The sequence below is a fragment of the Salmo trutta genome, chromosome 9, assembly GCF_901001165.1.
Source record: "Salmo trutta chromosome 9, fSalTru1.1, whole genome shotgun sequence".
Taxonomy (NCBI): domain Eukaryota; kingdom Metazoa; phylum Chordata; class Actinopteri; order Salmoniformes; family Salmonidae; genus Salmo; species Salmo trutta.
In genome coordinates, this window is record NC_042965.1 from 29,081,853 (window position 1) to 29,097,712 (window position 15,860).

Below are 15,860 nucleotides of genomic sequence, written 5' to 3' on the forward strand. Positions count from 1 at the left end.
CATGCTGCAAGGAGGCATGAGGAATGCAGATGTGGCCAGGGCAATAAATTGCAATGTCCGTACTGTGATACGCTAAGACAGCGCTACAGGGAAACAGGACGGACAGCTGATAGTCCTCGTAGTGGTAGACCACGTGTAACAACAGCTGCCCAGGATCGGTACATCTGAACATCACACCTGCAGGACAGGTACAGGATGGCAACAACAACAGCCCGAGTTACACCAGGAATGCACAATCCCTCCATCAGTGCTCAGACTGTCCGCAATAGGCTGAGAGAGGCTGGACTGAGGGCTTGTAGGCCTGTTGTAAGGCAGGTCCTCACCAAACATCACTGGCAACAACGTCGCCTATGGGCACAAACCCACTGTCACTGGACCAGACAGTACTGGCAAAAAGTGTTCTTCACTGACGAGTCGCGGTTTTGTCTCACCAGGGGTGATGGTCGGATTCACGTTTATCGTCGAAGGAATGAGCGTTACACCGAGGCCTATACTCTGGAGCGGGATCGATTTGGAGGTGGAGGGTCCGTCATGGTCTGGGGTGGTGCGTCACAGCATCATCGGACTGAGCTTGTTGTCATTGCAGGCAATCTCAACGCTGTGCGTTACAGGGAAGACATCCTCCTCCCTCATGTGGTACCCTTCCTGCAGGCTCATCCTGACATGACCCTCCTGCATGACAATGCCACCAGCCATACTGCTTGTTCTGTGTGTGATTTCCTGCAAGACAGGGATGTCAGTGTTCTGCCATGGCCAGCAAAGAGCCCGGATCTCAATCCCATTGAGCACGTCTGGGACCTGTTGGATCGGAGGGTGAGGGCTAGGGCCATTCCCCCCAGAAATGTCCGGGAACTTGCAGGTGCCTTGGTGGAAGAGTGGGGTAACATCTCACAGCAAGAACTGGCAAATCTGGTGCAGTCCATGAGGAGGAGATGCACTGCAGTACTTAATGCAGCTGGTGGCCACACCAGATACTTATTGTTACTTTTGATTTTGACCCCCCTTTGTTCAGGGACACATTATTCAATTTCTGTTAGTCACATATCTGTGGAACTTGTTCAGTTTATATCTCAGTTGTTGAATCTTGTTATGTTCATACAAATATTTACATATGTTAAGTTTGCTGAAAATAAATACAGTGACAGTGAAAGGACGTCTCTTTTTTGCTTCATTTATATTCAAAATTATTTCAACGTGTCTTTCTCCATTCTGATTGTTTTATACTGTTCAATTCAACCTAAAATAATTTCCTGCACTCATTTTGAGATAATTTCCACACTGCCACAATATGGGCAAAAATACTAGGCCAAATGTTGCAATTGCGATTTAGATAAACACTTGGGTGAACTTTTGGAATCATGAAAATAGAATGTTCATTATAATTCTATAGTTAGAATATAAATAATTGTGGGCACTATGAATACAGTGTTGTTTGACATGACAATGAATAAAAATGCCATGGCCGAGTTATTGTGACAGGGTTGGAACAAAAGTGATGTTCCGTGTTTCCTAGGGGACCCTATATTCTTTGACTACATTACATCTTTATTCATGTAGCCAACAATTCATGCTTCGCCTACTCCTCTTTCATTTAGAAGATACTGTTGCACAAACTGACTCAGTACTTAGCTTGCCAGCTAACTAGCGATTAGCATTTGTGGCTAACACGATTTAGCTTAACTTGCTAAGAAAATACAAACTAGCTGTTTGCAGATGTAAGAAACAAACTAATATTGTAATTATAGAACGATTGTAGATTTATATTAAGATCAAATTGGAAACAACATTGCTGTCATCAACATTGTTGCATGTGCTGCATTGACCATGCAGACTGAACAAAAGTGTCTCGTGGTCAAGCAACAATAAATGTACTCGAGTGACCGGGTGGGACTACATCTGTGGAAGGCGGCGCGGAGAGGGATGACTCAAGTAGCGGAGTAAACTATAGGAATGGACTTTACACACAGCGTATCACATTTAACAAACCAAACATTCAAATACCGTTATTATTTTCTCTCTCACCCTTATTTAACCAGGTAGGCTAGTTGAGAACAAGTTCTCATTTGCAACTGCGACCTGGCCAAGGTAAAGCAAAGCAGTTCGACACATACAACCACAGAGTTACACATGGAATAAACAAACATACAATCAATAATACAGTAGAAAAATCTATATACAGCATGTGCAAATGAGGTAGGATAAGAGAGGCAAGGCAATAAATAGGCCATGGTGGCAAAGTAATTACAATATAGCAATTAAACACTGGAATGGTAGGATGTGCAGAAGATGAATGTGCAAGTTGAGATACTGGGGTGCAAAGGAGCAAGATAAATAAATAAATACAGTATGGGGATGAGGTAGATAGATAGATGGGCTGTTTACAGATGGGCTATGTACAGGTGCAGTGATCTGTGAGCTGCTCTGACAGCTGGTGCTTAAAGCTAGTGAGGGAAGTAAGAGTCTCCAGCTTCAGAGATTTTTGCAGTTCGTTCCAGTCATTGGCAGCAGAGAACTGGAAGGAGAGGCGGCCAAAGGAAGAATTGGCTTTGTGGGTGACCAGTGAGATATACCTGCTGGAGCGCGTGCTACGGGTGGGTGCTGCGATGGTGACCAGTGAGCTGAGATAAGGCGGGGCTTTACCTAGCAGAGACATGTAGATGACCTGGAGCCAGTGGGTTTGGCGACGAGTATGAAGCGAGGGACAGCCAACGAGATCATACAGGTTGCAGTGGTGGGTAGTATATGGGGCTTTGGTGACAAAACGGATGGCACTGTGATAGACTGCATCCAATTTGTTGAGTAGAGTGTTGGAGGCTATTTTGTAAATGACGTCGCCGAAGTCGAGGATCAGTAGGATGGTTAGTTTTACGAGGGTATGTTTGGCAGCATGAGTGAAGGATGCTTTGTTGCGAAATAGGAAGCCGATTCCAGATTTAATTTTGGATTGGAGATGTTTAATGTGAGTCTGGAAGGAGAGCTTACAGTCTAACCAGACACCTAGGTATTTAGTTGTCCACATATTCTAAGTCAGAACCGTCCAGAGTAGTGATGCTGGACGGGCGGGCGGGCAGGTGCGGGCAGCGAACAGTTGAAGAGCATGCATTTAGTTTTACTTGCATTTATTAAGAGCAGTTGGAAGCCACAGAAGGAGAGTTGTATGGCACTGATGCTCATCTGGAGGTTAGTTAACATAGTGTCCAACGAAGGGCCAGAGGTATACAGAATGGTGTCGTCAGCGTAGAGGTGGATCAAAGAATCACCAGCAGCAAGAGCAACATCATTGATGTATACAGAGGAGTCGGCCCTCCAATTGAACCCTGTGGCACCCCCATAGAGACTGCCAGAGGTCCAGACAACAGGCCTTCCAATTTGACACACTGAACTCTATCGGAGAAGTAGTTGGTGAACCAAGCGAGGCAATCATTTGAGAAACCAAGGCTGTTGAGTCTGCCAATTAGAATGTTGTGATTGACAGAGTCGAAAGCCTTAGCCAGGTCGATGAATACGCCTGCACAGTAATGTCTCTTATCGATGGCGGTTATGATATCGTTTAGGACCTTGAGCGTGGGTGGCTGAGCAGAGAAGGTATATGAAATACAAATCGTATAGAGAGAAATAGTCTTACAATTCCTATAATAACTACAACCTAAAACTTAGCTGGGAATATTGAAGACTCATGTAAAAGGAACCACCAGCTTTCATATGTTCCCATGTTCTGAGCAAGGCACTTAAACGTTAGCTTTCTTACATGGCACATATTGCACTTCTACTTTCTTCTCCAACACTTTGTTTTGCATTATTTAAACCAAATTGAACATGTTTCATTATTTATTTGAGGCTAAATTGATTTTATTGGTGTATTATATTAAGTTAAAATAAGTGTTCATTCAGTATTGTAATTGTCATTATTACAAATTAATAAAAAAAATAACTAAAAAAGTTGGTGTATTAGTCGGTATTGCCTTTTTTGGTCCTCCAATCGGTACTGGCGTTGAAAAATCATAATCGGTCGACCTCTAAAAGAGAGGGTCCAGATTGTCTAGCCCGGCTGATTTGTAGGGGTCCAGATTTTGCAGCTCTTTCAGAACATCCGCTATCTGGATTTGGGTGAAGGAGAAGTGGGGGAGGTTTGGGCGAGTTGCTGTGGGGAGTGCATGGCTGTTGACCGGGGTAGGGGTAGCCAGGTGGAAAGCATGGCCAGCCGTAGAAAAATGCTTCTTAAAATTCTCAATTATGGTGGATTTATCGGTAGAGACATTGCTTCCTAGCCTCAGTGCAGTGGGCAGCTGGGAGGAGGTGATCTTAACCTCCACAGACTTTACAGTGTCCCAGAACCTTTTTGAGTTTGTTCTACAGGATGCAAATTTCTGTTTGAAAAAGCTAGCCTTAGCTTTCCTAACTTCCCTAAAAAGTTGCATATCACGGGGGCTATTCAATGCTAATGCAGAACGCCACAGGATATTTTTGTGCTGGTCAAGGGCAGACAGGTCTGGAGTGAACCAAGGGCTATATCTATTCCTCGTTCTACATTTTTTGAATGGAGTATGCTTATTTAACATGGTGAGGAAGGCACTTTTAAAGAATAACCAGGCATCCTCTAATGACGGGATGAGGTCAATGTCATTCCAGGATACCCCGGCCATGTCAATTAGAAAGGCCTGTTCGCAGAAGTGTTTTAGGGAGCGTTTGACAGTGATGAGGGGTGGTTGTTTGACCGCATGCCCATTACGGATGCAGGCAATGAGGCAGTGATCGCTGAGATCTTGGTTGAAAACAGCAGAGGTGTATTTGGAGGGCGAGTTAGTTAGGATATCTATGAGGGTGCCCTTGTTTATGGATTTTGGGTTATAGAAGGTAAAGTAAAAACCCAAACCGGTCCGTGCATCAATACCGGTATATAGTAAAATATGGTATACGGCACAGCCCTATTTCACTAACAGAAAAAGTGATTCACTAAAGAGTTGTTTTATTTTACTAAAACAGTTAAAAGGTCCAATGAAGACAGTTTTATCTCAAAATCAAATCATTTCTGGTAACAATTAAGGACCTTACTGTGATTGTTTTCAATTAAAATGGTAAAACGGACACAAAAATAGAAGCTATCTGCATTTACGCCAGTTTCGATTGCCGATAGATAGGCCTAGTGCACGGTTCTCTCGCTCCCCCCCTCTCTCATCAGTTATGTTTCCTTGACAAACATTTCTCTTGTATCGTTCTATGTTCGTTAACATTAAATTCACTAACTGCTCCTGTTTGCTGACTCCGTGTCGACGTTACCGAATACTGCCTCACCGAATGGAAGCAGCAGTTAATCAGGACTTGTCCCGGATGGTCAACGAACAGGGACACCTACTTGGCCAACACCACGACCAGTTGGCACATCTGGGGACGGCTATGGATGAGGTCCTCCGCATTCTTCAACGTCTCGACATTTCCTGAGGGGCATCACCTCTAACAAGCAGAGAATTCTCTACCACAAGTCAACCCAGTGAGACAACACCCCAGCCCATCCAACCGTCCGCCCAGGTCATTGATGTCCGTTTGTCCCTCCCGGACAAATATGACGGGACTCCTTCCAAATGCTGTGGCTTCCTGCTCCAGTGCTCCCTCTATTTCACTCATCAGATGGGAACCCCCACCACGGAGAGGTCCAAGGTTGCCATGGTTCTTTCCCTGCTGACCAAACAGGCATTGGAGTGGGCTACGGCCTTCTGGGAGAGAGGAGAGGAGGAGCTGGGTTCCTATGAGGGGTTCATGGCTGTTCAGGGGGGTCTTCGACCATCCACCGGAGGGTAGAGAGAGGGGTGAGCATCTACTCCAACTACGGCAGGATGGCCAGACCACGGCAGAGTAGGCACTTATCTTTCGGACAGTGGCAGCATCCATGGCTCCTCACCCTATTCAGAAACGGATTGCGCGAAGAGGTCCAGATGGAGTTGGTGTGCCGACAATCTAACCTTGGACACACTCATCGTGGGTTAGGCGTGAGTACTCCACCATCATCACTTTCCACCAAACCTTTTTCAGTATCCATTTCACTAGCTGGCTATCTCTCATCTATTGTTTCTACAGCTCTAGTGGATTCCGGTGCCACAGAGAATTTTATTGACCAGGCCCTTGCCTCCTCCCTGCACATCACCTCATACCCGCTCATCTCTCCGTTTCCGGTCCAAGCGTTGGAAATGCAACCATTGGGATCCAGCACTATTACGCACGTCACAGCTCCACTCACCCCCACTGTGGGAACCAAGCACCAGGAAAGCCTTTCCTTCCTCATCACCTCCGCACCTGTGCACAAAGTCATCCTTGGCCTCCTGTGGCTCCAACTCTATAATCCCACCATCTCCTGGTCAGAAAGGAGGATTACCGCATGGGGACCAAGATGTCAGAGGACCTGCTTTCCTGCACCCTGTGGTTCCACTTCTGTGGAGGGCCCTGTGAGTGTCCACCAGCCCATCAATCGGTCCTCCCGTATCGTTGGACCCACGTTTTGGGACGTAGATGTGGACATCCGCCAGGCTCTGGAGAGGGAACCCGCTCCTGCCACCTGCCCTCCGGAGCGCATCTACTTCCCCACGGGGGTCAGCGATCGGTTGCTGACCTGGGCACACATCCCTCGCCGCTGGACACCCAGGTACCACCCGCACCACTCAATCCCTTTCTGAGAAATACTGGTGGCTCACTTTGGCACAGGACGTTGCACATTATGTCAACTCATGTTCAGTATGTACTCAATCTTCCCGACACACTCCAGCAGGAAAACTCCTTCCCCCTACTGTGCCTCAGCATCCCTGGTCTCATCTGTCCATTGATTTTGTCACTGATCTCCCCTCTGATGGTTTCACTACCATTTTGGTGGTTGTGTACAGATTCTCAAAATCATGCCATTTTATCCCTCTCTCTGGTCTCCCTATTGCTCTTCAGGTCGCTGAGGCACTGGTCCAGGAGGTCTTCCGGCACTATGGCCTTCCGGAGGATTTCGTCACCCTCCGATCATGGACCCCAATTCACATCATGTGAATGAAGGCCTTCATGGAGAAGTGGATCGCCACCGCAGTGAGGCCCCCCGTGTTCCATCCTGGTGATCACGTCTGGCTCTCCACCAGGAACCTCCCGCTCTGCCTGCCCTGTAAGAAGTGGAGTCCCCAGTTTCTGGGGCTGTTCAAGGTTCTCGGAAGGGTCAACAAGGTAACTTAAAGATTACTACTCCCATCTAACTACCGGATCTCACCATCTTTTCATCTTTCCCTCCTCAGGCCGGTGGTTCCTGGTCCCCTGGCTGATGCCATCCCCCACAGCACCCCTTGGCCTCCCTTGGACATTGAGGGGAGCCCCGTCTATGCCATCAGGTCCCTCAAGGACTCTCGACGCCGTGGGGGTCGGCTCCATTACCTGGTGGACTGGGAAGGGTACGGTCCAGAGGAACTGCCAGGACTGGTGGTAAGTAGACCGGCAACAGCGAGCGCTGGAGAGGGAGTTGACGTTCCCCCTCTCCGGCGCTTGATGTCTACTAACCACCGGTTCCGGGCAACCCATCTTTACGCACACCTGCGTCTCATCATCAGTCACACTTAATTTTGCTATCAGGCAGTATTGTTTATGTTTCCTTGTCAGACGTCTCTCGTTTTGTATCATTCTATGTTCGTTAATATTAAAAAGTCACTAACTGCACCTGCTTCCTGACTCCCTGCGTTGACGTTACATGGATGCACCGGGAGACCCAAAACGTTGTTGACAGCTCAGCTGCATTGTGAATTCATGTGAAACTTGATTCATTTTTATTATTATCGTTTTAACAAAAACCGACCCAAAAAATTTTTTGAACGCCAATTTTTTTTGTCACATCGCTATTTGAAACTTTCTTGCTTAGTAGTCTATTAACAAATGTACCACCTAATGTACCAAACTAACACCAAAACAGGCAGAAATTTCAGGCGGTCTTTTCAAACAGCTCTGACACTAAAAGAGCATGACCATAATTTTACAGTATTATTCCAACCTCAGTGTGGAAATATATATGAAACCGAGGAAAATCAAGTTTACTGCACAGGGCCTTTAAGACTGAATACAATACATAAGTTGGAAAATGAGCCACCCTTTGAAATGATGCAGTGGACAATGCACTGTTACAATACATGGGTTACAATGTTCTGAAATATTACAGCCTATATACTAAGGAGGGATTTGAAAATTAGACATGCTATGTCACAAGTAAGATCCCAATGGGCTCCCGAGTGGCGCAGCGATCTAAGGCACTGCACCTCAGTGCAACAGGCGTCACTACAGACACCCTGGATCGAATCCAAGCTGTATCACAACCGGCTGGGATTGGGAGTCCCATAGGGCAGCGTACAATTGGCCCAGATTCGTCCAGGTTTGGCCGGTGTAGGTCGTCATTGTAAATAAGAATTTGTTCTTAACTGACTTGCCTAGTTAAATAAAGGCTAAATAAAAAATACAAATAAAAAATAAGATCAGTTTTGAGTTGTGTTGAGAGAAATTAAACTTGAGCACATAGTAAAATTAAAATCAAACTACAATAAGTGTTCTATTTAAATGTTTTATCTACTCCACCTTTTGATTTATTGGCAAATGACTTTACCTGCTGAGGGTACGAGGTAGTTCACCACTTCTATCCGGTCAAAGTAAATCATCACTCCACCACTGAAATAAATAAAAACAGAATGTAACAACGCATACATGCAATAAATCCTCAAGAATGGAGATAAAAGTAGCTGGTATTTGTTTTTGCATCCATAAAGTTTATTTTGGGAAGAGATGACAGACAACCCTACCCTGTTCCACATGGTACATTCTTCACTTCATCTGTCTGTAGAGTGGTCTACAAAGACAGAAATAAAAAGAAGGCTTTCAACACTCAAAAATCCATTACTTCCGCAGGGCTCAATTTGAATAAAACCTGCATTGTAGTATTTACACAGTAGTTCCTTTTTCCAAGGTCAAATAACTTCACAGACTGGTTGTTGGGCACTGTATAAAAACCTACATGTAAACTCCCCTCACAAGTATACTGTCACTTTCCAGAAAAAGTGTGTGGGCTTGGGGCGATGTTTGTAAACAAACTCACAAAGACACTGCAGCCTAAACATTAAAATCCAGCCTCAGTCTTTGTTCAACTACATTTGAACCTAAACCCCTCACTCCCAGTCATGCCGAGGGCCTGTTCCTGAGAACGGTCTGTCTGTATCACCTGCACAGACTTGAAATTAGTGATGAAAGGCATCATGAGGTGGAAGCCAGGGCTACTGGTGGTGGTCAGGAGAGCTCCTCCTCTGTGGAACACACACATGATCACATCACAAGGAAATGACAAGAATCACATCAGAGCCAAATGTCAATCAAAATGGTTCTGATGTAGTGTGCAAGCACAATTGCAAATGTTAGTTGTAAATGTGAGATGAGACTGGAGAATTTGCTGGACTGTTCTGAAGTTCAACACAAAATAATCTTAGCCCTCTTTCTATATCACACTACAGATATAATCTGAGTTTAGCGCTGGTATGAAGTATGTGTGCAGTGCACCGCAAGGTGAACTGATGCATGTCTCCAGAAACCAAAATGCATTAATACACAGTAAGCCTCACAGTAGACAAAACAATGACTAGCCTAATATCTAACTGACCTGTAGTAAACTCCAGTGTGTCCCTCCTCAATCTTGTGCACAGAAGAGAAGAGAGCTGCACCTCCAATTGCACAGATTATTGAGGCTATGGCACCCAACTGTGCCATCCTGGGAAGAAGAAGGACAAGCAATGAGTTTCAAAAGGATCAACATACACAATGTTGGACATAGGGGACAGATTAATGAAATAAGTCTATAAGCCTATATAACAAGTAGGCTAGAATATGGCTTTCATAACAATCAAATTGTAGTAAATAGAGTTACCTTGCAAGCTCTGGATATTAGCTAGAACAGTTGAATAGAATCAACCAGTGCCTTCTATACTGAACAAAAATGTAAACACAACATGTAAAGTGTTAGTCCCATATTTCATGAGGTGATATAAAAGACCCCAGAAATGTTCCATACGCACAAAGCTTATTTCTCATAAATATTGTGCACCTGTTAGTGAGCATTTCTCCTTTGCCAAGATAATCCATCCACCTGACAGGTGTGACATATCAAACAGCATGATCCTTACACAGGTGCACATTGTGCTGTGGACAATAAAAGGTCACCCTAAAATGTGCAGTTTTGTCACACAACACAATGCCAAAGATGTCTCACGCCAGCCCACGACCTCCACATCCGGCTTCTTCACCTGCAGTAACATCTGAGACCAGCCACTTGGACAGCTGATGAAACGGTGTGTTTGCATAACCAAAGAATTTCTGCACAAACTGTCAAACTGTCTCAGGGTAGCTCATCTGCGTGCTGGACATCCTCACCAGTGTCTTGACCTGACTGCAGTTTGGCGTTGTAAATCCCAGTTTCAACTCTACTGGGCAAATAGCAGGCATTATGTATGACATCATGTGAGCAAGTGGTTTGCTAAGGTCAACATTGTGAACAGAGTGCCCCATGGTGCCGGTTGGATTATGGTATGGGCAGACATAAGTTAAAGACAACGAACACAAATGCATTTTATTGATGGCAATTTGAATGCACAGAGATACTGTGACGAGATCCTGAGGCCCATTGTCGTGCCATTCATCCACCGCTATCACCTCATGTTTCAGCATGATAATTTTCAGCTTCCACAATTCCTGGAAGCTGAAAATGTCCCAGTTCATGGCCATACTCACCAGAAATGTCACCCATTGATCATGTTGACGATACTCTAGATTGATGTGTATGACAGCGTGTTCCACTTCCTGCCAATATCTAGGAACTTCGCCATTAAAGAGGAGTGGGACAACAGGCCACAATCAACAGCCCGATCAACTCTTTGCGAAGGAGATCTGTCTCGCTGCATGAGGCAAATGCTGCGATGTGTCACGCTGCATGAGGCAAATGGTCACACAAGATATTGACTGGTTTTCTGATCCACGCCCCTACTTTTTTTTAAAGGTATCTGTGACCAACAGATGCATATCTGTATTCCCAGTCATGTGAAATCCATAGATTAGGGACTAATGAATTTATTTAAATTGACTGATTTCCTTAGATGAACTGTAACTCTCTGAAATTGTTGCATGTTGCGTTTATATTTTTGTTCAGTGAATTTGGAATAGGCTATAGCCATTTAAACATTAGGCTGGAATCAATCACAGGTATTAACAACATATGTGATATCCAGTCACAGGGCAGGTATATTGTTGTCAGGCTAAACTCCTCTGTCAGGAAGAAGAAGCTTAGCTGAGACATCGACAAGGACTGACCTTGTAGCGTTATAAGAGGATTGGCCAAGACAGGGCGTGATATAAAACTTCTCCCAGCTGCCTTACCTCATAACAATCCTAACAACTGCAGCCAGCCCAAACTTAATAACTTAGTGTGTAGTCAGCTATACAATACCTCCAAATAAGACCGTTAAACAAACCTCAAGTCAAGCATTGACTGATACCAGGTCGTGAACCTTTATCTTGCACGTGTAGGGTCAGTATCTTTGGTTCCACTTTCTAACATGGAGAAGTTGATTCACTTTGAGTTGACAATACTAACAGCAAACCATGAATCGCCAGTCTTGGACGTGCTCATACATCCCTCTCCAGCAAGACAAGACTAAATAAGCCAACTACGTAACAAGCAACCGTTTGGCTTTTTAGCAAGCTATTCTAGCTACTTTAGCTACCTAGCTAGCTAACGTTAACCTAGGTTACGCTCGATTTCAAACACGGGGACGGTCACATCCACTGACACAATATTTCACTCACATTGTTGTCATTGTAGATACTTGATAGGTACGTTAAACCCCACTGACAAAAGTGTTCTAGAAATCCGTACTATTACCTGTAGTATTATCACTCGAGGTGCCTCCTCCACCGACAAAAATACGCAAACACCTGCTACCAGGCTCACTTCCGCATTTTGCGTCACACGTCATCAGTTGGACGTTCTTCAACATGGAAATATCCCACAAGACCAACAGAGGGGGACAACGAGTATCATAAAAAGCTAATTATTCTGTTTTGAAGTTGATTCTGTGAAAAGCGCCATCATATATCTAGCAGAATTATATTTATATTAATTTTGACACTGACATTATCCATTTACATAGGAGTACTGATACGTAAATTGCTACCCCTTGGCTTAAGTGATACTTGAGTGACTAGACTAGCGAACAGAGTTCCTTTTATATTATTGTAACATGATAGGAACACAGGGGTTCATAATTACTGGGGAACATGTTATTGTATAAAAGCACCCCTTAGTCCTGTGCATATATGAGAGTGGTGAGGTTTTAATGGGTGCAGGGTTGGTTGGTAGGGCAATACAATAGCTGGTGGCATGTACCTATAACCTATAACATTTGTTTGTTTGTTTGCGGACCGCCATAATACCAAAGAAGAAGAAGAAGAATGAGGAGGAGAAGGAGAAGCGGTGCGCCGATGAGAGCTTTGTATCTGAAGGCCTTGTGTGGGTAAAAGCCAATTTATGCTTGATCCAAAAATGTGCTTGTAGGCTCCGTATGGATGGTGTGATGCAATTGCGGAGCCTCTGGAGGCAAGCAGGGGCCAAATTGAGCTCTGTACTGCATCGCCGTGCGCCTCTCAAATGTTGTAACAATGCGGAAAGCTCAAAATCGCTATGCATTGGCATGATTGGTTGACGGTAGGTGAGGGTGGGAGGTCCTATATAAACACAAACTTACTTCCTTGACAACTTCATTCACAACAGCCCCTGGGCTGCTCCACGGAGCGCAAGAAGTATGAATTCCTTGACTTCAGCAGAGGCCATATCACCATAAATGCTGCAAGGCAAATGCAGTCCTCGGATTGACCATGCAGCACCTCAAAGCCCATATAGGCTGTCCAGTGTCATTGCTGTACTTTGCTAGTCATTTGTTTGAGATCCATCTGAGGACCATGCTGTCTTAAAATGTTCGCGGTTTAATTCTAATGTATTCTGAAGGTCTGTTGGTTTATCTGTAGGCCTATTAATGTTTACGTTTGACAATATTCCCAAACGTTTATGTCAATTTGCCACTGTAGTAATTGTCTTTGTTTTCGATTGGTTGCAGTTGAGCCCATGTGCTGGACTGCTAACTTCACTGATAGTGGTGGTTCAAGGAACTGACTGTAAGTTTTCCTAATGAATCAGCTTCCACACTCTGATTTGAAATGAGGGTTAACCATAGGGAGGCAATAGTTGTGGATTGCAGCACTGGCAGCCAGTAAAAAATACAATCTAAGAAGATCTACATTATATTATAAATACATTTTAACATATTTACAGCCTTGAAAAGTAGAGTGAGAACTCTTCAACAAGCTTGAAAAACATGTATGTGTTTTCTCACCTCAACAACAAGCCTTTATTAGATAGGTGCAATGGTCCAGGGCAGAGATTTGGATATAATGTCCAGGGTCATGATGCAGAGATGGCGAACGCTTTATTTATAGCCCTTGATCGGTCGCCTCAGAAATCTGAAACGCCAACGCTAACCCCTAGGTGCCGCAGTGCATGGCAGATCTGTGCTGCACATTTTTTAAACGAGGAGAGAAAAAGGAATAACTGAGCGAGGGGGGAAAAAAAGTTTGTCAGAGTTCATTAAGTAGCCTATCAAGGGAACATCGCTGGAACTGGCAACGTAAGCCGCGCTGGGGCCCTACTGCCATTAATCACGACTGACAAGGAACCAGGGCCCGGGGGGGGGGGGGGGGGGCACGGGTGCTGCTGCCAGAGACTCTGGTTGTGATTATAGCATGGGTTCCACTCACAGCGAGGGTGTTGAAGGTAGAATTTGCCTATAGCTCATAGTCCAGGTAGGCTACTCTCAGTGTAATCCCACAGTGTAAACAGCCCACAATTATGAAATTATCACTCTTTTACCTTTACGTTTTCTTTACCGTTACTCTTTGTATAATATAAATCACACCATGTCAAATAAGTGTATTATTCCTAAGAAATATAGTGTGCTTCTATATTTCAAAGTGTGTGTAGCAGCACTAAAGGGTGGAGGGGTGTTCTGAGTCAAGCTTTTACCTGTTTTGTGTCTGGCTTAATAATGTGCAGAAAGGTAGAGAGGAGTGGAAATGAAAGAGAGCCTCCTCCATATTTGTCTGCTCTGCCTTGTTCTCTCTGTATCCCAGGTTTCGTGGTTACTAGCCCTCTCCACACCGCCACCACAGAAGAGAAAATGAGATAGAGCATCTACAGACAGCCCAACACACGGAGAAGGAGGAGGAGGAAAAGGAGCCTGTGACTGGTGAAGATGGAGACCTCTGTTAAGTGCAGTGCTTGAAAGCATGTCTGGCCTCATTAACTGTCAGTTGTAACAATACTGAACTGGCAGCGAAGACTGCTCTGAGTCTAGCAACCATAAATCACAGCCTGACAGCCCTCTGACAGGCTGGGAACCAGCACACAAGCAAGCCCTGCTCCTGCTCTCTCTCTCTCACACACACAATTACAGCCCAACACACACTCAGACAGACACACACGCTTACATGCCCACTGCTGCACTTTCTTACCTTCCTGAACAGGACAGACTGATAAGCGGGTTTAGATTGGAAATGTCTGAATTATCTCTAGAGCTTTGTATCGTGTGTGTCTCTGCACTTGTGTGTGTGTGTCTCTGCGTGTGCAGGTGCATGTGTTTTGTGTGCATGCGTAGTACCTAGTAACCCTCAGTCTATTGCTGTGGCCTAGTGGGGGTCGCTCCAGTGTCAATCTGCCGGTGTCCACTAGGTTGACGTGTGACTGTGTGTGTGACAAGGCTGGAAAGGAAGGAAGCAGGAGAAACAAGGCCTGTGGGTCATTAATCACAGGGCCCTGACACACACATACCAGGACGCCAGGGGTACGAGCAGACACACACACACACGGGTGCAGGCATTCGCACACACACATACACACCCTCAGACAGAGGAGAAGGCCATGGCACCATGAGTGAGTGAGCTCACAGCTGGGCCAGACTCCACTCAACTCACATGACATGCTGACTTACCACTCATACTCATACTCTGCATTCCTCTCCCTCAGCCTTCATCTCTCTCCATCTGACATCCACCTGCTACCTCCCCCATTTTTTATACAAATCACCATCGCCTCACAATGGCGAAGGTACCTGACACAAAGTTAGGGAGAAAGGGAATAGGTCAATATATTATTTTCAGCTTTTGAAAACGGATGTTCTACCTTTCCCCTGTCTTCCTTTTCAGTGCCATTCGTTATCATTACTGTCTGTGTTCCAGGTCTCTGGATATCCTCTCTCTCCTCTCTGCTGCTCTCTCTGTCCCCCCTCTCTTGCTCCAGCACCACATTCATCTCCTCGTTGCTGAGATCTCCATTTAATGTCTTCCTCATGGGTGTCCGCCTGCTTTTACTTCATCTGGAGATTTATGAGAGGGCTCAGTGTGTGTGAACAGTATATGTGTAGTACAGTGTGTCTGTTCGTTTGAGTGTGTGTGTCTGGGGGCGGGGTAAAATGGTCCTATGAATGTGCTTGACTATATTTGTGGTACATAGACACAGTGTGTGTCTGGTGCAGTGGGGGTATGGGAAAGGCTCTTTGAAGACTTCAGAGACGCAGTGGAAGAATCAGAAATTTGCAGATACACTGAACAAACATATAAACACAACATGTAAAGTGTTGGTCCCATTTTTCATGAGCTGAAATAAAAGATCCCAGAAATTTTCCAAACGCACAAAAAGCTTATTTCTCAAAAATGTGCAAAACAACCCTATTAGGGAGCATTTTTCCTTTGCCAAGATAATCCATCCACCTGACAGGAGT

The 15,860-nt window shown here is 45.0% G+C and overlaps 1 protein-coding gene across 4 annotated transcripts in view; it reads right to left on the minus strand.

Moving 5' to 3' along the window:
* Positions 1 to 12,007, minus strand: part of LOC115200361 (erlin-2) — a 36,852-nt gene extending 24,845 nt beyond the window's left edge. The window contains exons 1-6 of one of the 4 annotated variants that reach the window (XM_029763371.1): positions 11,915 to 11,998; positions 9,908 to 9,961; positions 9,644 to 9,751; positions 9,212 to 9,293; positions 8,796 to 8,842; positions 8,603 to 8,664 (exon numbers count right to left, since the gene is read on the minus strand). In XM_029763371.1, coding sequence (XP_029619231.1) covers positions 8,603 to 8,664; positions 8,796 to 8,842; positions 9,212 to 9,293; positions 9,644 to 9,750 — 298 coding nt within the window. In that variant the 5' untranslated portion in view covers position 9,751; positions 9,908 to 9,961; positions 11,915 to 11,998. The other 3 variants (XM_029763372.1, XM_029763370.1, XM_029763369.1) reach the window with 3 other exon arrangements.
* Between the last annotated feature and the right edge of the window lie 3,853 nt (positions 12,008 to 15,860).